This window comes from Fusarium flagelliforme (genome assembly GCF_020744385.1).
Source record: "Fusarium flagelliforme strain FIESC 12 MPI-CAGE-AA-0113 chromosome Unknown B0J16scaffold_4, whole genome shotgun sequence".
NCBI classification, from domain to species: Eukaryota; Fungi; Ascomycota; class Sordariomycetes; order Hypocreales; family Nectriaceae; genus Fusarium; species Fusarium flagelliforme.
The window spans coordinates 4,665,570-4,688,205 of NW_025763506.1; the positions used below are offsets into that span (position 1 = coordinate 4,665,570).

Consider the following 22,636-nt stretch of genomic DNA (forward strand, 5'->3'; position numbering starts at 1 on the left):
TAACAACGATAATTCCATAGCATTACTAATACCAAAACGACCAAATAATTGAATTTATATATATGCTGGGAACAAACACAAGACCAAGCGTGCAATTTGTACTTGGAGCACACAATTCATATCGTTATTAGTGAATCTATTCACTGCCAGTAGGTATGCTGGAGGTATCTGAAAGCAGAAAGGATATACTGAAAATACAATTAAAACATCTATATATCTAAGCATCTATAAGAGGTTGCTGCTATTTGCGACTATTGATCAATGCATACTTTCTACTTTTCAACCGTTGTTTCTTTTTGACCTTTAGGAATAACAAAAACTGTTCGCCAGGCTAAATCTAATTCAAAATGCCTTCAAAATGAGATCGGCAGAAACAAAAGTAGTTCGCTAAAGTCAATTATAGTAACATTTAATTGCAATAAAAAAAGGCATAGCTATAGAAAGAGGGATGATAATTTCATGGGGAGGAAGATTCCTTATTAACTACACGGTTGTCGACATGCAGGCAATGGCCGAATTATATATAAGTGTTAATGAAGGAAGTTGGAGGCGACCAGGTGGTCGACGCCGTGGAGTAAACGGTAAAAACGGACATAACATAACAATATGTGATACAATCGTTTGGAGGACTGAAGAGGTTTAGAACGCGAACTCGAAACCTCTGATCGTCTATAGTAATATAGGGTAAATCTTTACGCTTTGTGCGTTTCGACGTTCATAATAAATGCAAGCCAGAATGACATCTGCACTCAGTAACTAAATAACGTTATTCACTTATCCTAGATATGTATTTCCTGACGTAGGCCGCTATTACCACCCTTCACCCCTGTGTTCTGCCAACTTGTTTATATCCTTGGTATGACGAATGATTTGATAATTCACTTGCTGGATGTAAAGAAAATACCCCAAATCAGTTTATAAGGTTCAAAGTGAACCATATTATATTGTTATGTTCTTCTGCTCATATTGACATTATCCATTATCTAGCAAATAAATTATCCTCCACATAAATTCTCTTCCCTTCTCACTGTACTAAACTAAAACCTGCAGCAAATCCTTTTTGTTTTCTTTTTTTTCTCCCTTTTTTTGCTGTGTTCCAATAATGGCCATCCATGCTATTTCCAATGTTCCTATATTCAACGGTCGCAAGGTCGACACTGCGGTTAATGTCACGTTCCGTGCCAGCCCGGGCGACATTATCAGTATTGAACCAGGAGCTAGGAATCTCGCCAGCATCGACACTGTAATTGACGGGAGAGGCTGTACGCTCCTCCCAGCCTTCATTGATTCCAATGTCGATACTGCAGCAACGAACATGGATTTACCTATCTTCGCCTCTTACGGTATCGGCACGGTTCTTGACATGAGTAGCAGCAAAGCTGATATCCAAGCAATGCGGGCTGAGTCTATGGCCGAGATCGGACTACCTGCCTACCTGGCATCTGGCCCCATTGCTACTGCGCAGGCCACCGATGGATCACAGATACATCCGCGACGTGAAACAGGGGTTGTCGAAGTCCCAGCGGGGACTGAGAGGTGGGTTGCCTCTCTCCTGGACGGTCCGACCAAATCTGACTACATCAAAGTGCTTGTTGATCTGCCTGGAATCGATGGCCCGACGCTCATTGCTCTTGTGCAAGCTGCGCACCGACACGGCAAGTTGGCTATCGCACACTCCTTCCAAAAGGCTGGATATTCTCGGGCAGTACAGGCGGGGTTCGACGTCATCACTCCTGTGCCTATAGATGGTTTGATAGAAACCGAGGTAGCTGAGAGGCTTGCTGCACGCAACGTAGTGTGCATCCCGACCCTTTGCATGGCAAGAGCTATGATACCCTTGCTTCTGCGAGACACAAGCAACGGCATGGAGGATATCAGCTTTGATTACGCGGTTGCCAACGTGAAAAGGCTGTACGACGCTGGGGTGCGCATCTGTGCTGGAACAGAAGCAAACCAGATATCTCATGCGCCTATACCAATTGGGGAGAGCCTTCACGAAGAGATGGAGTTGCTCGTAGGCGCAGGGCTCTCGAACCTCGATGCGCTCAGGGCAGCTACCATTATTCCGGCAACAGTGTTTGGTATGGGAGATCGCGGTGAGATCTCGCTGGGGCGGAGAGCAGATATGGTATTGGTAGAAGGAGATCCGTTACAGGATATCACAACTACGAGAAAGATTCGGAAGGTATGGATAGGCGGGGTTGAGATGGACGGATGGGATGCTGTTTCAGTCTAGAAATGCAACTTTAGGCTTGTAGCACCAACATTATGGTTGTAGGTGGGGGTTAACGATTTATTGATTGGGCCGTACACGGTCTTCCATTTGCGTTTCTTGTATTTCGATTTTTATGACTGGGCTTAGGCAGCTGTGCCGTTTATCACCTATTCCACGAGGTGCACCTGTCATCGCTTGGCTGCCACAGTAATTAGATCCCTGTATCAATTCTGATTAGCATGTTTACAAATTATGCACCCCTCGATGAAAATAGCCGCCGTGGCGCCACTGTAATGATAGCATGTGTCATATCCCACGTTTTCCCAACTAGAATTCCAGAACACACTGCAATCAAATTGAGTTCATGACAACTGAGTAAACGCCCTAATTGGTATTCATACAGTGTAATCATTAGAATGACTCTTCATCTCTTAATTTCTCTACGTGGCATAAAACTGCAATGGCACCACAACAGGGGAGCCAGCCCGGCTAAGTTGAGCAAATCAGGTCGTACAAGCCAGCTTGTACTCCCGTTACTATAGAAGACCAGGAGCCAATTATGCTAACTGGGTCGGATAGCCGTACCGGAGTGGATATTGGCGAGTTACTGAGGAGCAATAGCGTTTCCAGATTTACCTCGGGCCACTCTCTTTGCAGCCTTCTTGTACGTGGGTTCAAGTGGGCCTATGTTGCAGACTTGCGCTCAAAGGGGAATTACACTTCACGGTTGGCTGCCCTGTAACTTGACTACTTTATAATTCTGTTCCGTAGCGGCAAGCTCTCTGCATGTTCTGGCTTTTATTTTATCTCCAGCCCGAACCACTCCCCTTGACGACATCTCTGACGTGGCCATCGGGAACATCTATACGCTTTTAGAGAGCATGTTGAGCCCAGTCCGTGTATTGTGAAAACAGCCCTGATTCCTGTTAGATGCAAATTCCCCTTGGAGAATTGTTGATACTCAGTTCATGTTCGACGAGACGAGTTTAGGTGCAGGCATTGAGCTAGCCATAGACGCGAGAGGGTTGGTTTCTGATCTCTCTGCCTGGAACGGTAATTTTCTTTGGAGTTTCGAGTCACCGACGGCAATAGGACAACCTACAATGCTGTGGCGATGAAGCAGGCGCCTGTGCTATTCCACCATCATCTGCGGTATGTACAAATGGTGGTATCCGGAGAAGAAAACGAGATTTCCAGTACAGTGCAGCAGAAGGTTATACGTGGTTTTAAAGACGCGCTAATGAACGTAACTGAAACTCCGTCCCTTCATTTACCAAACGACACCGACGAAATCTAGGCACTAGGTTTAATAGAGCCGGGCTTCACCAGTATGCCTGGACCAGAAGGTCCGATATCAGTTAGCGTCCTGGTTCGGAGTGCGCAATTTACTAAAGCTGCTAGACGTCAGGTCTTCGAAAGCTTCAGGGGTGACAGAGCCGGAGGCCATCAACTGACGCTAGGATGTAGCTTTGGATACGAGGAGTTTGACTTAAGTGGATAACATCGAGATTACTCTACCGTACGTATCTAATAACAGAACATCATATACCCACGGCAAGGTCATTATGGGGAATCACTTTGATAAGTATCTAGCCAAGTCCATGACAAACCTTATCGAAGCTCAGATCTACCAATCTCCCCTCTTTCTATAGGATAGCTGGTTGGCCTTTAGACATGCTAACAAATTTGCCCAGTTCTTCCCTTATTAAAACCACGTAGAGTGGACTATCTCTACTGCAGATGCCTAAACTCCGTTGGCATTATTAAAAAAAGCACAAGATAACAATTATGGCTCTACCCTTTTCATTAGCTATCTCAACCTCCGTCAACCGGAATGTTTTTCCTTTTCCATTTCTAGGCTTGAGAACCTTTCTATTGACTTGCTACCAACTGACGACGACTCGTTAAAGGCGCAGAGGTATGTGAAGAAGTACATTGACTACTACTTAAAGCTTCTGCTTGAAAAAGTGCAATTACCCCATAACGAAGCTCTACGAATCCCCGCTCTCTTTAAGAATATTACGTATCTCTAGCCATCTAATCTTGATGGACTCCCCCCGCACCTACATAGGGTTACTGCTGGACAGAGTTAACTAATTGCTTTTCTTCCAGCTGCTGTTAACGGTGTTATTATCGATCTAATTATGTGGCTATAGAGCCTTAGAGTCCAATCGTTAATGATTAGGATAAGTTTGAAGAGGCGGTGCGAGACGTGTATAGACAAGCAGGGAAAAAGGTACATTTCTTTGATGATTTTATGTCCCATCACGTAAATGGAGGTGAGGTCCACTGCGACACTAATACCCTAAGAGATGCAAGAACCAAATGGTGGAGCTAAAAGCCCATATAGAGCTGTAATACACAATTAATGTGTAGTTAATAGTAACTGCTGGACTAATAGCATGGAATTAATGCCTCTTAAAGTAACTGAATATTTACAGATGCTGTTAGTCTAGGTACTTATATTTCTGGCGGGCTAGTGACCACGTAGAGGAGTATATATATTGATTTTAAAACTTCCAAATACTCTTAATTTTAACTTTTAATCCATCTTAAGATTGTATATTTTACTCCATGGAGTTCACAACTCTGCCCCTAGCCCCGGTATTTGATAACGGGATATGTGATTGTTTGGAGTTTAGCACGATTTAGCTAGGTATAGTCGTTCATAAAATATAGTTAAGCTTGATAGTATGCGCCGTTCATGTCGATGATATGCTGGAAAGTTATACGAGCCGTAGACAACAAGTTTCTGCTAAATCCTGCATTTCGAGCTTTCTTTTGGCCTGCGCACTTGACTTCTTAATCTGCCACACTACTGTCTCATATACCAGCATTGTCATAGCGGAGGCTGGTATAGCACCGATTAAGCTAGTGCCCATACCAGAGTATAGGGCATGCCAGCCTTCTTCCCGCAGGATCGTTTCAAGCGTGCTCATAATGCCCCGATTTAGTCGGGGAAATCTCTCCCGTGTTTTCCCTGCATTCCAGACCGTTTCGCTTTGTAGGCTACTTTCAGACATCAATAGGCCTTTGCCATCCCTTGCTCTTGCTTGTTCAGCTGTTGATGAAGGGTATACTCTCTGTTGCGTTTGTAATCTTGTTCGAACAACTTCGTGCGGATATGTGACCATAGTTGCACACGCTTTGCTCGCCACGCTAGCTGTTAGTACCCCTAGGATCTGGAGGCATTCCTGGCCTTCATGCCAACTTCCAAGCCCTGATCCCGTAAAGTATATCTTAAACTGCTCATATAATGGAAATTGTATGGCTAAGTGTGTTACACCAAGCAGAGCTGGAGTTAGCCCCGAATAAAACGAAGAAATACCTTCCCGGCAGTACATCTTCCGAGCTACGTCCATGGCAGACGTATAGTCTCTCAGAGTATTCCTCGTAGATGTACTTGACTGAGATATGAGTCTGGTTTTGATAACCCATAATGGATTCGTGAGTACTATAGAAACGGTACCTCCAGTAGCCGCAGATAGGCTTGAGCATACCCAGGTCTGTTGTTGGCCGTTTGGCAGAGATTAGTACTACCCGCAATAGTTTCCATAGAATGGATAACAAAAATAACTTACTGAATACCTTCTTTAGCGAGTCATTGACCTTGTGATATACTGTGAAATATATGGCCCCCCTAGGGATATTTGCTAGTATGGTCGGTCCAAGTCCCTGGTACATACCAATCAATCCGCCTTGATGCCATATTGCTCGCCCAGTGCCAATGAGACCTCTCTCTTGCAATGGACGTCGTTTTCTGACAGAATCAAGCGTCCACAGTTGGAGCCCACCTCTTCCTTGTAGTTTGACTTTTATGACGTCCAGAGGACTTGTTATGATGCTGGAGGCTATCGCACTGGTTGCCCCGGCAAGACTCCGAATCGAGTTATCAGAGACGCGGACTATCAGGTGTTCCAAGTGGGAAAGCCGCGGAGCTGGTTCATTCGAACGTTTGTTATAATCATGAATATTGTTATGTCCTTTCTCGTTACTCTGTAAACCGCCAAAGGATGGCTCGTGACGCTTAGAAGGCATTGCGTCTTATGGGAGCAAACACAATAGGGGGTTATAGTTCAGATGGTCGTTTAGTTCGTATCTTTCATTACAAATAGCGAAATATGTAATTATACCTATCCCCTAGGGAGGGAAAGAATTCCCACTGTGTAGTGCCGGTTTATAGCATATTCACTATTATAAAATGATTTCTCCCCGGTTTTAGTTAGAAGTGGAACAGCTGACAAAACTTTGTGTCCTGCCATTAACTAGCTCAATATGGAGTGGAGATGTATCTAGCGTATGTTATTTAACTAAGCGTCACAAAGTGCATGGCTTATGACGACTTTTGCTCATCCGGAGCATACTAAAGAAGCAGGTTTTAGGTGATGCGGATTTTGTAGGCTGCCACACTAGTGACGTAGTTTTACAATGGAGGAGGAGCGGGATGCAACCGCCCGATGTTGGCTTTAGGTTGCAATCGATCGGTCCAGGCCATCAGAATATGCACCATTGTCCTCCCATGCTTACTCTCCTTGATATATTTATTACGTAAGTCTCTATGCTGTCCCTCTGAGACAGCTATCGTGGCGCCCCCCCTCCATTGGAGATGTCAGGCGACAATATTTGTCTTCTACAGTTAGTGCTGGCTTGCCACAAAATACAGGGTCCTCGAGTTATCCGGTTCCAAAGCCATGCGTGCATCTCCTCTACTGTTTGACTTCCAATCTCTAATTATCATCAATCTCAATTTACCGCAGTTATAATCAGTTTAAAGGCTATTATATCGATAAAATGGATGACCTGTTATGGACATGGCCAGCCTGGAAATTCGGCATGAAACAAGAGGATTTGTTCACCAAGCTCCACAACCAGTACAATACCTACACGGTCCCTATCCAAGATACTGAAGCTTTTTATTGTGACATAGCCGAAATATCCTACGAAGCGCAGACGCCAGCCGAATTTCACCATTTAGCCAGCCATCGCAGACAACAACGTCTCTCTGAATTAAAGAAGTCTCTTGAATCCGCAAGTTTTGAAATCATTGGAAACCCAAAGCTTATCGAGATGCCTCATTGGGAACATGCAGTCCAGCTTTTCCAGACAAACTCGTTAGACTCCCTCGTTCGATACTTCGCTTCTTACCTCCCAACCAACCACATTTGGCATGCGCCATGTCAAGATTCAGCCGGAGCAACCGCTCACGCTTTTCCTATTTCTCCTTTAACGAAGAGACTTTATAAGCGCAGCAAAACGAATGAGGCGGTTGACCCCGGAAGGCAGACCTTGGTGTTGTCATCGTCGATGGTGTTTGGCCGCCTACCAGCGAAAGACGAACTACCGGCGTCAGACAAAGCCTTAGAATCTACTTGCCTTGCTGCATTGTCCTCATTCTCAGAAACGGCCATTAAGCATACTAGACCTCATGAACACAGCGCCTACATCAGCCAAGGGGTAGCTGCGTTGGCTGCTGGTGAAGGCACATCGACCATGTCAAATTTCGACACATTTACAAGAGCTCAGTGCAGGATTAAGAATACACCCAACGAGACAATACAAGTTGAGAAGAGATTATCTACTAAAGTATCTCTTAAGCAGGTTGACCTTGGAAGGAAGTATTCGGAAGGTCAGACAGAGCGTTGTGTCGATTCACAAGTGAGCGCATTCCCCGAGATATTAGCATCTTCACCTTCAGATTTATCATTTTCAGTGTCTTTACGGATTCCGGTTGCATCAGATGGCACTTTTAAAGTTTTTAATAGCGTTACCACGGGATTAAAGCGCAAACGTTAAGCAACAAACCTCTTAAGGAAGCTTTTTCGTCTTCGCATATTCATATTATACCTTAAAAAGACACATAATCTCTTTAAATGATATTAAAATTGGAAGATCTAAGACTACCCCTTTCCCTAGGATCTATATTATTAGTCTAAAAATCTTAGATTTAAAAGTTCAGAGTCCAGGATGAAATCATTTAAAGTTATAAACTCAAGAACTGTCATCTCAGGATTTAATAAAATTTAAATAAATGTAAATTTTACATTCACTAGTGGTGCACACTGGTAACACCAATTAACACATTATTGATTAGGGCCAGGTCTACACTTTAGGCAAATCCGAAGATCTTAGAATTCCAAGCCCTGTACTCCCGGAGAACCTTACTAGCATGTAGCTTATAGGATGAAGAGACGATAGAGTAGATTATACGTCAGGATGATGGTGATAAAGGTGCAAAATAAGCTAGCATCCTACAATAAAATACGTAGTACACACGTAGTTGACAGATACTTTGATGGCTGCACTACGTCCTTTTGCACACGCCCTTTGTTGCACACCCCATTCATGTGCTGCGCATCGCCCCCCAGCGTCGCATCTTCTTGTTATTTGATGTCACATGCAAAGGTAAGATGCAAATAAGCCTTAAGAAACAACCATGTTTGGCTATCCAGCTACATACTTCAAAAGAAGCCTATATGTCACGTGGGACTTACCCCGCGTCTTAGCCCACTACAGTCAATGAACACATTGCTGCTATTCCTTCACATTCAGTGCGACACACAAGCTTCTAAATCTGCCCAACAACAAAATCACAACCAAGAAACCCAAGTTCCAAGAACGCGTGCATCGCAATATCGAACCCATCCCAATCCCTCAGCCACAATCATGTTCTTGCGGCAGATCTTCTCTACCATCCGTGCCGCGACTCTCCATCCTACCCCTTTCCTCCGAACAGGGCCTGCGCGAAATATCACCGGCGCCACCCATGACAGCCGACCCCCGGTCTACCTTTATGGCCTTGATGGAACTTATGCCACCGCCCTAGTATGCCGCTGTGTTGTCCTTTCTGATGGGCCAATGCGGCTATGTTGAGTGACGTAGAATCGAATTATAATATACTGACCCTGTTAATTTAGTATACTGCAGCGGCCAAGATGTCAACCCTCGACCTCACCGCCAAAGCCATCGTCAACCTGAGCAACGTGTTTATGAAGGACACCAAGTTGACGAAAGTCTTGTCAACGCCGAGGCTGACCGACGAAGACAAGTCAGCGATCGTAGCCGAGCTGAGCAAGCACACAGGTGCCAACGTTGCGACTGTCAAGAATTTGCTACAGACTCTCGCTGAGAACAATCGACTGGGCCACCTTCAGGGTGTGTGCGAGAAGTTTGGTGAGCTGATGTCCGCCAAGCGGGGTGAAGTAGAGATGACAATCACGAGCGCTGAGCGTCTGGATAATAAAACTCTTTCACGACTAGAGACTGCTGTTTCTAAGTCCTCCTATGTCGGTCAGGGCAAGACGCTTAAGGTTACCAACAAGGTACATTATACTTTTTGCCAGGCAGTATTCGGTTTGGCCCCAGGTTAACGTTTCTCGATACAGATCGACCCTGAGATTATTGGAGGACTTATTGTCACGGTCGGCGACCGAACCATTGATCTCAGCGTCTACGCCCGCATTGCGAAGATGAACAAGGTCTTGACGGACATGCTATAAGCTTCAGCTAATAACTTTGCGTTTGTTTTATTTCAGTGGAATTAAGTACATTAAGTTCATTGATTCCTACACTGTACACTAGAACTGTAATAATAATACCCTTTCGCATCTTAACAAAATATAAAACTGGTTATTAAATAGTCAAGTGTCACTCATTTGCTATACGTGATATACCATTGTTGGCTGCAAGGCATGTCTAACGAGGAAGAGCGTTTCTAGGCATATCAGAATCTTGATGGTTAGCCTGAATACATAGAGAGGAGATTACCGCCGGTTCAAACAAAGCCGACACTTATCAGCACAATGGTGATAGCTGCATCCTGCGAAGAGCAAACGACGGGACCGGGCTAGTGCAATTGAAATTTAAAGCGACCCCTAAGGAATGAGAGTCGGGGAAGTAGATCGGCATATCTAGGAAGTCTAAGGACAGCAAGAAGTCCTCCAGGTGGGGATAGGAAGACGAGCTTAAGGATAATATATAGCGAAATAATTTGGAGCTGAACAAATCTACTGCGTCCAAAGCGTCGACAAAATCGGTAGAATAAGATGGGTTGAGTTAGTTATGGAGGAGGCGAGGGTAGGATTGAGCTAGAGAGACAGCATCCAAGCGTTCTGGTAGAATACAAGGGCCTACTAGAGAAATGAGCCAGGTGAGGGCGCAGTTGACAGGTAGTGAAATTCCAGCTGGGGATGGCTTTGCACTGGAAAGGAAAATTTACCCTCTCAGATCAATATTGAGTCATGGACTGCCACAAAGGCCACATTGATAAGTCATTCAAAGGTCCTGGGATATCAATCCATGAAATTCGATTTGGCTTCTAAACGCAGCCGGCCAGACGAACTCATCTCATGCTCTTCCTCATAGTCCTGGTACGACGCTCGAGGTTTGCAGATTCACTCATGACGCGACGCGTCATGGCGTGTCATAGGTCTCGCCTTAACTTGATTCCCAGTTTCCACTTGCCAATCACAACGACCAGACGAACTCCGAGGACTCCTATCCAATCACAGTATAGAGAGACGAGGTTGTATTATAGTGGAGCATGGGGTGTCGAGCCACAATAACCAACCAATTGTCGACCTAAAACTCTGATCTGCAGTGAGCAAGAACTGGTCGATTTGCAATGCCTATCTCGAGTCTCTCAAGCTTTTAGACTAGCCTCCCACTAGACCGCGTATTTAATGGGCCCCTGCCAAGCGTCACTGATTTGCCACCCAGGCGAGGCGGTTGCGCCTTAGGCTCAGAGCCGGTTAATGCTAGACGCAATCACGAAGCTGCACCTTGATATAGCTTTAAATTGATAAGGAGGCACACACACTCGTTGGTCGAACCAACGACAGTTGTTTTCCGATGCCCTTTAGTGCGGCTAAACTGCAGTGAAGCTCAGGCTGTTTTGGATCTCTCGCTTAGAATACCGTGGCTTTACAATGACCCTAGCCAACATAGGAAGCTCAAAAGATGGTCAAAGCCCTACTTTGTAAAACACAGTTAAAATTGGGTCCCGTCGATGTCCCCCAACTTCGTGCCCAACTTATCAAGCAAGGTTGGCTCGCTGGGCCCCACTCAATGAGCCAGGTATTTCCTTGGCGCTGACATGTGATGATAAGTCGAGCTCTATCACTGACCTATCCCTTTGATCAAGGGCGCTGGCTTCAGCACTGCAACTACTATAGCCACGCGTTGCGTCTTTCTCTCAAGGGTCGCGTACATTATTGCATCCACTTAGTTACCCTACCAACGCGGAGCAAGCCCCTCCATATTTCATAAATAAGATCTCTTGTCCCTGTCAACTCTTCTGCTCGCAGGCGAGCCAAGGAGATATCAAAGTATTAACAGATCACATCACAATGGACCGCAGATCGATCTACTCTGCGCACGTCTACGAGCCGAGTTTCGGTGCGAATAGAGATACTCGCCTACAACTTCAAACGCAGCTCGAAACCTTCATCCTTGACTTTCGGCTTGACAACAGCTTTGTCTACAGGTTTGCGCCGATTGCCCACGGGTTACATGATTTGATATACTGACGCTTCGGCAGAGATCAACTACGAGAGAACACACTGCTAAAGAGGTACTACTGCGACGTCAACATCGATGACTTGATCGGCTTCAACGAGGAGTTGGCGCATCAGTTGACATCTGAGCCAGCCGAGGTCATCCCCTTGGTAAGGACTATGGAACAGCTTAATTCTCCAACTCTGACATCCCATAGTTCGAATATGCTTTAATGAAGTGCACCCGCCGTATTGTCTTCCCTCACGAGCCCGAAGTCGAGATTCCCAAGCACCAGCTCCTTCTTCATTCCAACGCAGACGATGTGTCCATCCGCAATCTCGATTCGATGGCCATTGCTCGATTGGTCCGGGTACCGGGTATCGTCATCGGTGCCTCCGTTATGTCCACAAAAGTAACAGACCTTCATATACAATGTCGAAATTGCGGACACACACAAGCCATTCCTATCTTGGGTGGATTCACTGGTGTCTCTCTGCCCCGACAATGTGCTCGTAGCAGAATTCCCAACGATCCCACGCTAAAGTGCCCCTTGGATCCGTACTTAGTCGTACACGAGAAGTCACACTTCGTCGACCAGCAGATCATCAAGCTCCAGGAAGCGCCTGATCATGTCCCTGTTGGAGAACTGCCCAGACACATTCTCATCTCAGCCGACAGATACTTAACAAACCGGGTCGTTCCAGGATCGAGGTGCACTGTCATGGGCATCTTCTCCATCTACCAAAATAAGGCCTCCAAAAACTCATCCAACGGTGGCGCAGTGGCTATCCGCACCCCTTATCTAAGGGCAGTTGGAATCCGGTCAGACATTGATCAAGCAGCCAAGGGCAACGTCACTTTCTCAGAGGAGGAAGAGCAAGAATTCTTGGAGCTGAGCAGACGGCCAGATATTTACAATGTCATGGCTGCTTGTATCGCTCCTTCAATTTATGGGCACCAGGACATCAAGAAGTCAATTCTCTGCCTCCTGTTAGGTGGCTCAAAAAAGATCCTCCCTGATGGCATGAAACTTAGAGGCGATATCAACGTACTACTGCTCGGTGATCCTGGTACGGCCAAGTCTCAACTTCTAAAGTTTGTCGAGAAGGCAGCACCCATCTCTATCTACACCTCCGGAAAAGGTTCATCTGCCGCTGGATTGACAGCGTCCGTCCAGCGTGATCAGTCTACCCGCGAGTTCTACCTTGAAGGTGGTGCTATGGTTCTGGCCGATGGTGGAGTAGTGTGTATTGATGAGTTTGATAAGATGCGAGCCGAAGACCGAGTCGCTATCCACGAAGCCATGGAACAACAAACCATTTCCATCGCCAAGGCCGGTATCACCACCATTCTCAACGCGCGAACATCAGTCCTGGCTGCTGCCAATCCCATCTTTGGTCGATACGATGACATGAAAACTCCTGGTGAGAATATCGATTTCCAAACCACCATCCTGTCACGTTTCGACTTGATTTTCATTGTCAAGGATGTTCATAGCCGTGAGAGGGACGAGAAGATGGCCAAGCACGTACTTGGTATCCAGATGAATGGTCGGGGAACCGACGAAATGGTCGAGTCTGAGATCCCTATCGACAAGATGCGAAGATATATAACCTACTGTAAGACGTAAGTTGCTCAGTTTTTTTTTTTTTTTTTTTTTTTTGCTCTTCCACCATGTATACTAACCCCTCAAAGTCGCTGCGCTCCTCGACTCAGTCCCGAAGCAGCTGAGAAGCTCTCCTCTCACTTTGTCTCTATCCGTCGCCAAATCCACGACGCCGAAATAGAAGCAAACACCCGCTCCTCTATCCCCATCACAATCCGTCAGCTGGAAGCTATCGTGCGTATCACCGAGTCTCTTGCCAAACTCGCCCTCTCTCCCGTCGCCACCGAGGCGCATGTCGATGAGGCTATCCGGCTATTTCTATGCTCTACCATGGACGCGGTCAACCAGGGCAGCAACCAGGGTAGCCGTGAGTTGAACGACGAGGTGAACCGTCTCGAGACTGAGCTCAAGCGCCGTCTACCTATCGGATGGAGCACAAGCCTGTCCACACTACGGAGAGAGATGGTAGAGGGCAAGGGGTACAGTGAGCAGGCGTTGAATCGAGCACTGATGATTCTCCAGCGAAGAGACATAGTCATGTTCAGAAATCAGGGAACACAGGTCTATCGAAATGGAGCTTAATCAGGGAATTATTGTGATGCAATAATGTAAAGGGCTTGGTTGGTTATTCCAGTAGCCGTCTTGATGATAGATGGGTTAATGGGTAACGAGAACGAAATCATCACGACCGTTGTATGCAAAGAAAACTATTCAAGTTCTAAGAATTTATAGCTTATATTGTATTTTCATATGGTACTTAATTCATATCCCTCTTTTTCATCGGTACGTATGTCGTATACATTGCCGCACCCAGGATAGACAAGTGCCTCTTGAACACATTTCAGGACAGGAATCATGTGTATAAGAAGAATATTATCGTACCGGATATCAAGATCTTGTCAATTGAACACGGGGCTTTTGGCGAGGGTGCCCAGGATCAAATTTATCACAGCCGGCCGTTATTGGTATATGCAATAGTGATGGGCGGGATTCAAGTACATACTGTTAGTCGGCGGCAAACGGTCACATACACCCCAAGGGATAGAGAATAGAGCCTAACCCATGTCGAACCCACGGTGCCTGTCTCGCCTTGCAGGAGGTAGCAATATATACATATCTGCATTTTGTATGGCAGCGTAGCTGGTCGCTATTGGACATCCAGTAATCCCTGATACTACATCGAAGCAAACATCCTGAAGACATTTCGAAGAGCATTTGTGGCTCAACGGCTAGAGGAAGGTATATAATTACCTAGCATTGAAATAATGGTTTTGCTAGTGGCAAATGGTAATCGATCAAAATCTTATCTCACGAGCGAGATTGTTGGACGGAAGAGCAAGCATCCATTTAAATCCTACATTAGATGAATTGATAGAAGATAAGAGGTAATTTTAGGCTCCCCAGTGGTTCCGTAAGTTCGAACGCCAGCTAACAAGATGTCAGAACTGGCGGACTACACAGTAGCGTACAGGTTCAGAGGCTCTTCTGCTCTTTCTGTGTTTTACTTAAGGGCTATTGTTAGCCATCTACTTGTTTGGAGAAAGGGTAAGGTCTAGCATGGGCTATTTGAAATGCGGGCACAAATTGAGTAGTATATGGCACAATATGGTCTTATGAAAATGAGAATGAGAAGCAGGCAATGTACGTAAGCATCAGTGACTAGTGTGCCCTTTCGGTTGAATAAGCCGCCGGGCTTAATGGATTGTACCGTATCGTATCTTTCCTTAAAAGTTAAACTATCAGGCGTTCTTAGCACATGTACTTTTTAGAGCTTTCAATCGAGTACTCATACCAGAGCTGTCTAACAACCGCGCAATAGGTTTTACGGCGCCCAAATAGACCAACAATATACAAACACTGTATTCAGCACCATGAATGCGGAATTTATCTAAGCGCCGTCTTGCACTTCTTCCCCTGTTGGCCTTGTTGGTTGGAGCTCAAACGGGACGAGCGAGCCCATCGGAAGGCCGTGCAACAGGATGCACACTTATGCGTGGTTTGTAAACGAATAACGAGCGAATCTAGTCTCAGATGACTTCGGTAGCGTCTTGTTTCGGTCCCCACAGAACAACGACCTTGCCGCTGACGGGCCGAACCGCTCAAACAAGTGGGCTACAGGGAGTTTACTTATCCAAAACTCGGTGTAGACACTGGTGATATGTTGAAAGATGCAGATTTAGATTAGTTCTTGATTGGACAACAAGTATATTCGATATTGCGAGGGTGTTAATTGGGTGCCAAGACTCAGCGATTGCCTTTGCTTCCAGCTTCACGGATTCGAGATTCACAGATAACTGGCCACTCAGAGATGTCTATTTGCCGCAAGGTGGTGGCTGGGCTTACTGATATTTAGAACCAGCTCAGAGTCAATATAACTCATAATTCACCGCTCTATGAGATGTTGAAGACCGTCTCGTTTTTAGATGTAGAGTACGTGTTGATCCTGATGAAGGGAAGACGTCCGCAGAATGGCCTCGGCCGGGTTGAGAACCGTGGTGGAGGAATGAGGTGGATTGGTAATTGAGATGGTGACCAGGGATGACTATTGTGCCTGTACCGTTGGGTATCAAGTCTCGACTCACTGTGTGACTCTGCCTAAGCCTCCAAAGAACTTTGCTGTTTTGGGGGGAAGGCTTGTCAAGGATGATCATGCTCAATAAGTGAGCCACAAGAGTCTCGATGATAGACATGGAAGTCTAGACCGCAAAGGGCCTACCTTTGAAGCCGTTTATGTTCAGGGGTTATAGACTCCTAGGCGAGCCTCAAGAGATCCAGTATAATCATATCCCCGGCATTCCTGTGCAATAGAAATCACATCTCTGCTCTCAGCCAAATAGGCCAATGTCCAGTAGGTCTCCAATCGTATAATATCATCTCCTTTCTCATACGCGCCTCTCCGACTTTCGCATATGTCTGAATAAAGTTGGCTTAATCGTCCGGTACAGAATCAATCAAACTAGCCAGGTTTTAGAGTTCCTTCCGATACGCACCTTTGATGATATTAAAAATTCCATTATCTAATAGCTGCAAATAATGAGAACAATGTGCTGGTAGGTAACAGCAGTAGACGTTGTTCGGAAGGCACGTAACTATCCATTCATCCTGGATGCTCGTCAGCGGTTTTATAGCGGGAGAATTTACGGTAAAAAATGCAAAAGTCTCATCTGTGCATGTCTTTCCTGACCGTCAAGGATAATGAGTCTCTTATCTGACGTCACACGAGGCTCTGTTCGAGGTAGATTGACATCTTTCAACGACTTGAGAGCTATGTGGGATCTCTAATACGTAATAGCGCGAACTAACTGGACCGCCTAGCGACTACCAAGCCCTATTGGGTATATAATGCTTGTCCTTCAGTAGTCGCTGCTTCCACAGGGCGTCATGACCTTATGTGAGCCCACTATGACAAGCCATGTGCTGCCCGACCACAACGTCGCGATGGACTAAGCGTCGACCTTGGCGGGGACTTCCTCCTCGTTATACTCCTCCACGCTATAGACGTCGTCGTCGATGACTGCGTCCTGATACTGCTGGTACTCCGATACCAAGTCATTCATATTGGACTCGGCCTCCGTAAACTCCATCTCGTCCATGCCTTCTCCGGTATACCAGTGCAAGAAGGCCTTGCGGCGGAACATAGCGGTGAACTGCTCGCCAACGCGCTTGAAGATCTCTTGGATGGCGGTCGAGTTACTGACGAAAGTGAAAGTGGACGACATCCTCAACCCCTGCGGCGGGACAGAGCATAGACTCGTCTGCACGTTGTTGGGAATCCATTCAACAAAGTAAGCCGAGTTCTTCTGCTGAATTTTGTGCATCTGGTCCTCCACCTCCTTCGCAGACACCTTTCCGCGAAAGATGGCAGAGCAGGTCAGGTAGCGGCCGTTTCGGAAATCAGAGCCCGTCATCATGTTCCTGGGGTTAAATAGCTGCTGGGTAAGCTCGGGGATAGAGACAGCACTGAACGAGTGCGAGCCACGGCTAGTGAGGGGCGCAACGCCAACCATGAAGAAGTGTAGGCGGGGGAAGGGAACCTAGACGAGGAGGAGGAATGCTTAGCCACAACATTATTTGATTACAGCGATATGTGCCTAGATGAGACGAGTCTTCCTACCAAATTAACGGCCATCTTGCGAAGGTCAGAGTTTAGCTGTCCAGGAAAGCGCAGTGAAGTTGCCACGCCAGATATGACGGTTGATACGAGGTGATTAAGGTCGCCATAGGAAGGATTCGATAGCTTTAGGGTACCCTTGCAGATATCATATAGAGCCTCGTTATCGATACAGAAAGTTACATCTGAGTTTTCAACCAGCTGGTGGACCAAAAGCGTCGCCTTATACGGCTCCACGACGGTATCAGACACCTTGGGAGACGGTACTATACTGAAGGTAGCCATCATACGGTCCGGGAACTCTAAATAGGCGGTTAGAACCGTGAGAGACAGTGCATCGAAATGTGCATTACATCAGTGGTATCAATCTCACCTTCTCGAATCTTGGAAATCAGCAGCGTACCCATGCCGGAGCCCGTACCGCCACCGAGCGAGTGGGTGATTTGGAAGCCTTAGAGGGAGTCGCAGCCTTCGGCCTCGCGACGGACCACGTCCAGCACCTGATTAAACAACTCCGCGCCCTCAGTGTAGTAACCCTTAGCCCAGTTATTCCCGGCGCTTAAGTATCCAAAGACAAAGTTATCGGGACGAAAGAGCTGGCTAAGCGGGCCGGAGCGTACCACATCCATTGTGCCAGGCTCTAGGTCAACGAGCACGGCACGTAGCACGTACTTGTTGCTGGATGTCTACATAAACTCGATCAGAGGCCGAGGATAGTTTGGAATGGGTCACGTCGCATCGCGCACCTCGTTGAAATAGACGTTCATGCGCGCAAGCTGTAGTTCGGAGGTTCCATTATACCTAGATTGATGCGTGAGAAGGATAAATATCGAGTGGCGTTTGGAATGGGTTGCCTACATGCCACTGCTTTCCAAACCATGCTCGCCTGAAATGGTCTGCCAGAAGGCAGAGCCGATTTGGTTACCCTATTGAAATTAATATGCTGTATTAAGAAGAAGTGTGAAAGAAATGTAACGAAAAGAGCGTACTCACACATTGACCAGCTTGGAGATGCACCTATAGCGAAAAGGGAGTTCAAGGTTAGTTGGTGAAACTTCCAAGGCAAGATTAGAAGCGGACTTACAATTTCACGCATAGTGAACCCAATTCAGCAGTGATGGTTTAAGCGCCGATGAGATAAATCTGTTCAGCGTGTGAGAACAAAAGACAACGTCAAAGTGTTGAGAAGGCGGGGTTAACAGTGAAAGGCGCGACGACTGGTACGTAACAAGTAAGTCGATAACCATGATATGACAGTATCCAATAAGATCATATACTGCCTTACGGGCTAACCCCTATTGCGATGCTCAAAAAGCCTCCATAAGCATATTATGAGCATACGGCCTTGAAATGCTGATGACGGCATGAAATGATGGCAAATTAATTAAGTGACTGTTCCCAAACTGTTGAGGAAGCTCTTCGGTCTTCCCATATCCACATTGTACCTTAGAAAGTCACATAATCTCGTTCCATGGTTTTTATTATAATACATTATTGATCAGAGCCAGATCAACTCTTCAATCGAGCATAAGCTTCGGCAAAACCGAAGCCCTTGGGGTCCCAAGCATCGTACCCCGTGAGAACCGTACTGGCATACTGTGCGAGAGGGGCCAGTACCCACAGTAAAGCACATGGTATGTAGTTGACACATGCTCTGATGCAGGCGCTACGTCACCTGTTCTCAAGTACGGGGGTCTACCGTTGACCCCTCTATTTCCAAACAAGAAATGTTTTTTGAGGGTCACTATATTAACAGCATCTGAGCATAAGATGTCCTTTATCCTCTTCTCCACTTCAGCAACTCACTTATCCACCATACCGGATTGTAACTATGGATGAGCCAAAAACCTCCGAGTTCAATACAGTCAAGAACAAGCGTCTCTTGGGCCGATATGGCATAGTTCCCAGCAGAGGGAACCTTCTTCATCACCAGTTAGAAGTTAGTAAAAATGTTCTACGGCCATAACCAACAAGAATCAAGCTGACTCGACAATCAATGGAAGGGAAGGAAGTATTTCGATTCGGGTGATTTTGCCCTCATGCAAGCTCACAGGTCTTCCGATATAGGTACTGTCACAACTGGTAGCGAACACCCCATTCGACGGGATATATCAGACCCTTCGTCTTCAGTACCAAGCTCTAGCAATCTTGACGAAAATGCCAATCAGCATTTATCAGCTGAGAGGAAGGCTGGCGAGCTGAAGTTGACTAGCCACAGCCACCTTCAACAAGAGATGGAAGCCCAGCGAGAGAACGAGCCTCGTGAAACGAAGCAGGAACACAACGTCTAGATGTGGGCTGTTATGATTTAGCTACTCAACCCGCCTGGTTAAGAACCAAAATCTCGATAGCATTAAAGGATACCCCATCCGTTACAGGATAGGCTTCGGTATGCTAGGAACCTTAGGGCCCTTCGGCTGCAATAGGAACTATACAGCTTACATAGTCATAATGTTTAAAAACGACTTAGCTACTATAGGTTACAAAATATATTGCCATTAGCTATATTTCCAAGCCCCAACTTAATGTCTAGTCCATTCGAGGAATAATGATATCAAGTCATCACCGGTGGAGGGCCGTCGAAAGGGCACCCAGATAGATTCACAGGCAAGGTAGAGGCAGCTGTATTACCACAGATGTTCGCACCTCCGGAGTAGGATCAGCACTAGAGTCAAGTTCCGTCACGCTTTATCACCTAATGCCCTCTGTTTTAAAATGATGGGAGCCATCTGCCCAAGATTCAAGTAGTCCTGCACGCCCTACAGGCCAACTGCTCGAACATATAGCAGAGAGATCTTGCCAATGACTGACGGGAACTCGGCTTAGGAATTCAATTTATGCTCAAAGTTTAAACAAGACTTGTGTTGGTTCTTTGACACCTAGTCTAAGACCCCAGATCTTACTTGGGGTTGAGATATGAACAGCGACAAACGAATGATCAAGCTTCTACACGCTTCCGAATACAGCTCATGAGATGGATCTGTTGTAAAAATTCTGATTTCTTTTGATAATTTACGTGCGCAATGGTGGTCTGCTTGTATCGCAACCTGAGGTCACATGCCAGGTTTCGCACGTGCTTAAGCCAAGGCATTTTTAAGTGAGATAACGGCAAGTGCAAGGTCCCAACAAATCGACTTGACTGAATTCAACAAAAGATGATACTCTTATGACGCTATAGATTTATCAAGATACGCATTTTCTTTTAGCATAAGTATTCCCGACGTGTTGGTTGACATCGCCAGTAAGACTACGGCCATAACCAGTTGCAGACTCGATGTCCAGAGGAACGCCCCGACCTAGTTCGGTTGGACCGAGGATGGCGCTGACCATGGGCTCAGGCTCGGCCGAGGGGGTCGTAACGGAGACAGAAGAAGGTGTAGTGGAAACAGTAGTACCAACGCAATGCGAATTATTGCAGGGGATCACAACCTCTTGATAAGAGACATCGACGCATGGCTCAAGGTCGGCGCAAGTGGGTTTGAAACAGCATGCAGCATGGGAGAAGTCAAAGTCAGCACAAGAAGTATCGAAATAACAGTCTTTCTCATCTCCATCACCACATTGACTCCAGCATTTAGGATCACCGCATGCAGAAGTGCAATCGGCAGATACACCATTGTTGCATCTCATATTTCGCGTCCACAACATCGGGATGCAATTAGCGATATTAGCCTGGTCCATCATATTCGTCCAAAAAGGAGCAACAGCTTGTGGCAGATGATCATGAAGACTCGGCATTGAAGATGCAAGGTTCAGGTGTTGAAAGTCGCCAATTGACGTATGCTAGCTGGCTAATAAGGATGTATACATGGTGTTTTTCAATCGCCGATGCACCTCAGGAGCTCAAATATTGGGACAAGTTCCGTGAGAAATACTACAAGAAATATTTCCTAACGGTATAATCATTTTTGGGGACAAAAGTTCACCTTATCCACAAAATCTCTCAACATATTGTCATGTTTTCCTACTGCTCGGCTGAATCCAAAATACCAGAGCCCAGACAACCTCCTCCCAGCAATTTGATTACACAGGACGGAAGGCCAGGCTTTTTAGCAGCCAACAAGAACCTCTGGTGGCCCAACGGGTCGAAACTCAAAGTCAGGTTTCTTAATGGCACTGCAGTACAGAAGAAAAAGGTCAGATTCTATGCTAAGAAGTGGTAGAAGTATGCTTGAGGCAGGATCAAGATGTGACGGACACTTGAATCCAGGTTTCGGTGGGACGGGTGTACAGGAATGACAGGTTTTGCGGCCGGCTTATAAAAATTTGGGGGCCTTGCAATATCAGAGGCTCTAGAAAGATACGCTTTTATCAGTAGTCCTACCAAATAAGGGCAGCTTTTCAATTTCAATAGCAGCGATCTTGAAGGCACACATCGAATCGTGGGGCTGTCGGGACATGCTGGGCGATGTGGTTGATGTTATAACACCACAGTGTTTGCAAACAATGATACGCCGAGAAGGATCGTAGTAAAAGAGATCTTGAAGTCCCATAGTAAAGGTCAATTATACTCAGGTAGCCGTTCGATGACATAAGCTTGTTAAGACCGTTGGAAATAAACCTTGGATAAGAATTAAAGTATATAGGGTGGATAAGGTATGAAAGATAAAGTACGCGTTCTCACACACGCGTGTGACCTACGCGCAGACCGTCGGACGAACTGGGAAAGATATGTCGCTATAGCATGAATATTTGGGAATAAATCGGATATAGGCAAGCATTTGAGACGTGGACAGGGTTTGCAGCAGCAGTTAGAATTAGAGCAGAAACGTTTGCATCTATCCAGGAGCAAGTTCCAACCAATCAAATTCACTGTGCGCAACTCTTCTCATGCTACCCCACTATATTATGAAAGAAGGACCTTCAAGCTAACGGAGCTGAGCTCCGTTCGAGCTCTGACGCCCTTGATTGGTCCAGAATCTAATTTCAACGCGTTACGACAGCGCCATGTGCACATTGGGCTGCAGTGGCCTGGAGCTTTGACTGGTGCCTCAGGTTCTTGGATTGTCTCGCGGAGCCGGGGTCTTGGATCCTCCACTTGTATTCCACACCCCCACTAGCCGGTGGATCACTGGCAAGTGACCCGTGCCAGAAGCAAAGAGGTTGGTCCTAGACCTCCCTCACATTCTTCCTGCACTTTTACGTTCTTCAACGCACTACGCGCGATACCGCGACCGAGCATCATGGCCCTTTTTTATCATTAATCGCTGCT

The 22,636-nt window shown here is 46.2% G+C and overlaps 8 protein-coding genes across 8 annotated transcripts; 5 read left to right on the forward strand and 3 right to left on the reverse strand.

The window, feature by feature from the left end:
• Positions 1-1,102: 1,102 nt before the first annotated feature.
• B0J16DRAFT_400002 (putative hydrolase) lies at positions 1,103-2,236 on the forward strand (the record flags this gene model as incomplete). Its single annotated transcript, XM_046132483.1, has 1 exon — positions 1,103-2,236. One exon carries the CDS (start codon positions 1,103-1,105, stop codon positions 2,234-2,236), a length of 1,134 nt encoding a protein of 377 aa, XP_045983757.1.
• A 2,685-nt stretch (positions 2,237-4,921) lies between these two features.
• On the reverse strand, positions 4,922-6,253 carry B0J16DRAFT_400005 (mitochondrial carrier domain-containing protein; the record flags this gene model as incomplete). Its single annotated transcript, XM_046132484.1, has 3 exons — positions 4,922-5,454; positions 5,558-5,751; positions 5,902-6,253. The coding sequence occupies 3 exons, from the start codon at positions 6,251-6,253 to the stop codon at positions 4,942-4,944; spliced, it is 1,059 nt and encodes a 352-aa protein (XP_045983758.1). The 3' UTR covers positions 4,922-4,941.
• A 753-nt stretch (positions 6,254-7,006) lies between these two features.
• B0J16DRAFT_415381 (uncharacterized protein) lies at positions 7,007-8,008 on the forward strand (the record flags this gene model as incomplete). Its single annotated transcript, XM_046133524.1, has 1 exon — positions 7,007-8,008. One exon carries the CDS (start codon positions 7,007-7,009, stop codon positions 8,006-8,008), a length of 1,002 nt encoding a protein of 333 aa, XP_045983759.1.
• A 687-nt stretch (positions 8,009-8,695) lies between these two features.
• Positions 8,696-9,842, forward strand: B0J16DRAFT_343260 (ATP synthase delta subunit-domain-containing protein). The gene is made up of 3 exons (XM_046128001.1): positions 8,696-9,037; positions 9,130-9,534; positions 9,598-9,842. Exons 1-3 carry the CDS (start codon positions 8,732-8,734, stop codon positions 9,709-9,711), a joined length of 825 nt encoding a protein of 274 aa, XP_045983760.1. The 5' UTR covers positions 8,696-8,731; the 3' UTR covers positions 9,712-9,842.
• Positions 9,843-11,559: 1,717 nt separating this feature from the next.
• B0J16DRAFT_305776 (MCM2/3/5 family-domain-containing protein) lies at positions 11,560-14,192 on the forward strand (the record flags this gene model as incomplete). Its single annotated transcript, XM_046124756.1, has 4 exons — positions 11,560-11,696; positions 11,751-11,877; positions 11,925-13,333; positions 13,403-14,192. The coding sequence occupies 4 exons, from the start codon at positions 11,560-11,562 to the stop codon at positions 13,893-13,895; spliced, it is 2,166 nt and encodes a 721-aa protein (XP_045983761.1). The 3' UTR covers positions 13,896-14,192.
• Positions 14,193-16,340: 2,148 nt separating this feature from the next.
• Positions 16,341-18,215, reverse strand: B0J16DRAFT_343268 (tubulin beta subunit). The gene is made up of 5 exons (XM_046128002.1): positions 18,171-18,215; positions 17,909-18,110; positions 17,798-17,875; positions 17,428-17,726; positions 16,341-17,347 (listed from the first exon to the last, which is right to left on the reverse strand). Exons 1-5 carry the CDS (start codon positions 18,189-18,191, stop codon positions 16,757-16,759), a joined length of 1,191 nt encoding a protein of 396 aa, XP_045983762.1. The 5' UTR covers positions 18,192-18,215; the 3' UTR covers positions 16,341-16,756.
• Positions 18,216-19,154: 939 nt separating this feature from the next.
• B0J16DRAFT_343272 (camp-regulated phosphoprotein family protein Igo1) lies at positions 19,155-19,887 on the forward strand. Its single transcript, XM_046128003.1, has 2 exons — positions 19,155-19,363; positions 19,428-19,887. The coding sequence occupies exons 1-2, from the start codon at positions 19,256-19,258 to the stop codon at positions 19,713-19,715; spliced, it is 396 nt and encodes a 131-aa protein (XP_045983763.1). The 5' UTR covers positions 19,155-19,255; the 3' UTR covers positions 19,716-19,887.
• Positions 19,888-20,558: 671 nt separating this feature from the next.
• Positions 20,559-21,207, reverse strand: B0J16DRAFT_343274 (uncharacterized protein; the record flags this gene model as incomplete). The annotated part of the gene is made up of 2 exons (XM_046128004.1): positions 20,559-20,596; positions 20,673-21,207. Coding segments are annotated over 2 exons (543 nt in total), but the record flags the coding sequence as incomplete, so codon positions are not given.
• Positions 21,208-22,636: the final 1,429 nt, after the last annotated feature.

Excerpts from the sequence above, each read along its gene's own strand:
- B0J16DRAFT_343272 (XM_046128003.1), top strand. The coding sequence starts at position 19,256 with ATGGATGAGCCAAAAACCTCCGAGTTCAATACAGTCAAGAACAAGCGT. Across the intron at positions 19,364-19,427 it reads TTCTTCATCACCAGTTAGAA|GGAAGGAAGTATTTCGATTC; the intron begins GTTAGTAAAAAT and ends AATCAATGGAAG.
- B0J16DRAFT_343268 (XM_046128002.1), bottom strand. The coding sequence starts at position 18,191 with ATGAACGTCTATTTCAACGAG. Across the intron at positions 17,876-17,908 it reads TCAGGTGCTGGACGTGGTCC|GCTTCCAAATCACCCACTCG; the intron begins GTCGCGAGGCCG and ends ACTCCCTCTAAG. Across the intron at positions 17,348-17,427 it reads GCAAGATGGCCGTTAATTTG|GTTCCCTTCCCCCGCCTACA; the intron begins GTAGGAAGACTC and ends CTCCTCGTCTAG.
- B0J16DRAFT_343260 (XM_046128001.1), top strand. The coding sequence starts at position 8,732 with ATGAACACATTGCTGCTATTCCTTCACATTCAGTGCGACACACAAGCT. Across the intron at positions 9,038-9,129 it reads GAACTTATGCCACCGCCCTA|TATACTGCAGCGGCCAAGAT; the intron begins GTATGCCGCTGT and ends CTGTTAATTTAG. Across the intron at positions 9,535-9,597 it reads CGCTTAAGGTTACCAACAAG|ATCGACCCTGAGATTATTGG; the intron begins GTACATTATACT and ends TTCTCGATACAG.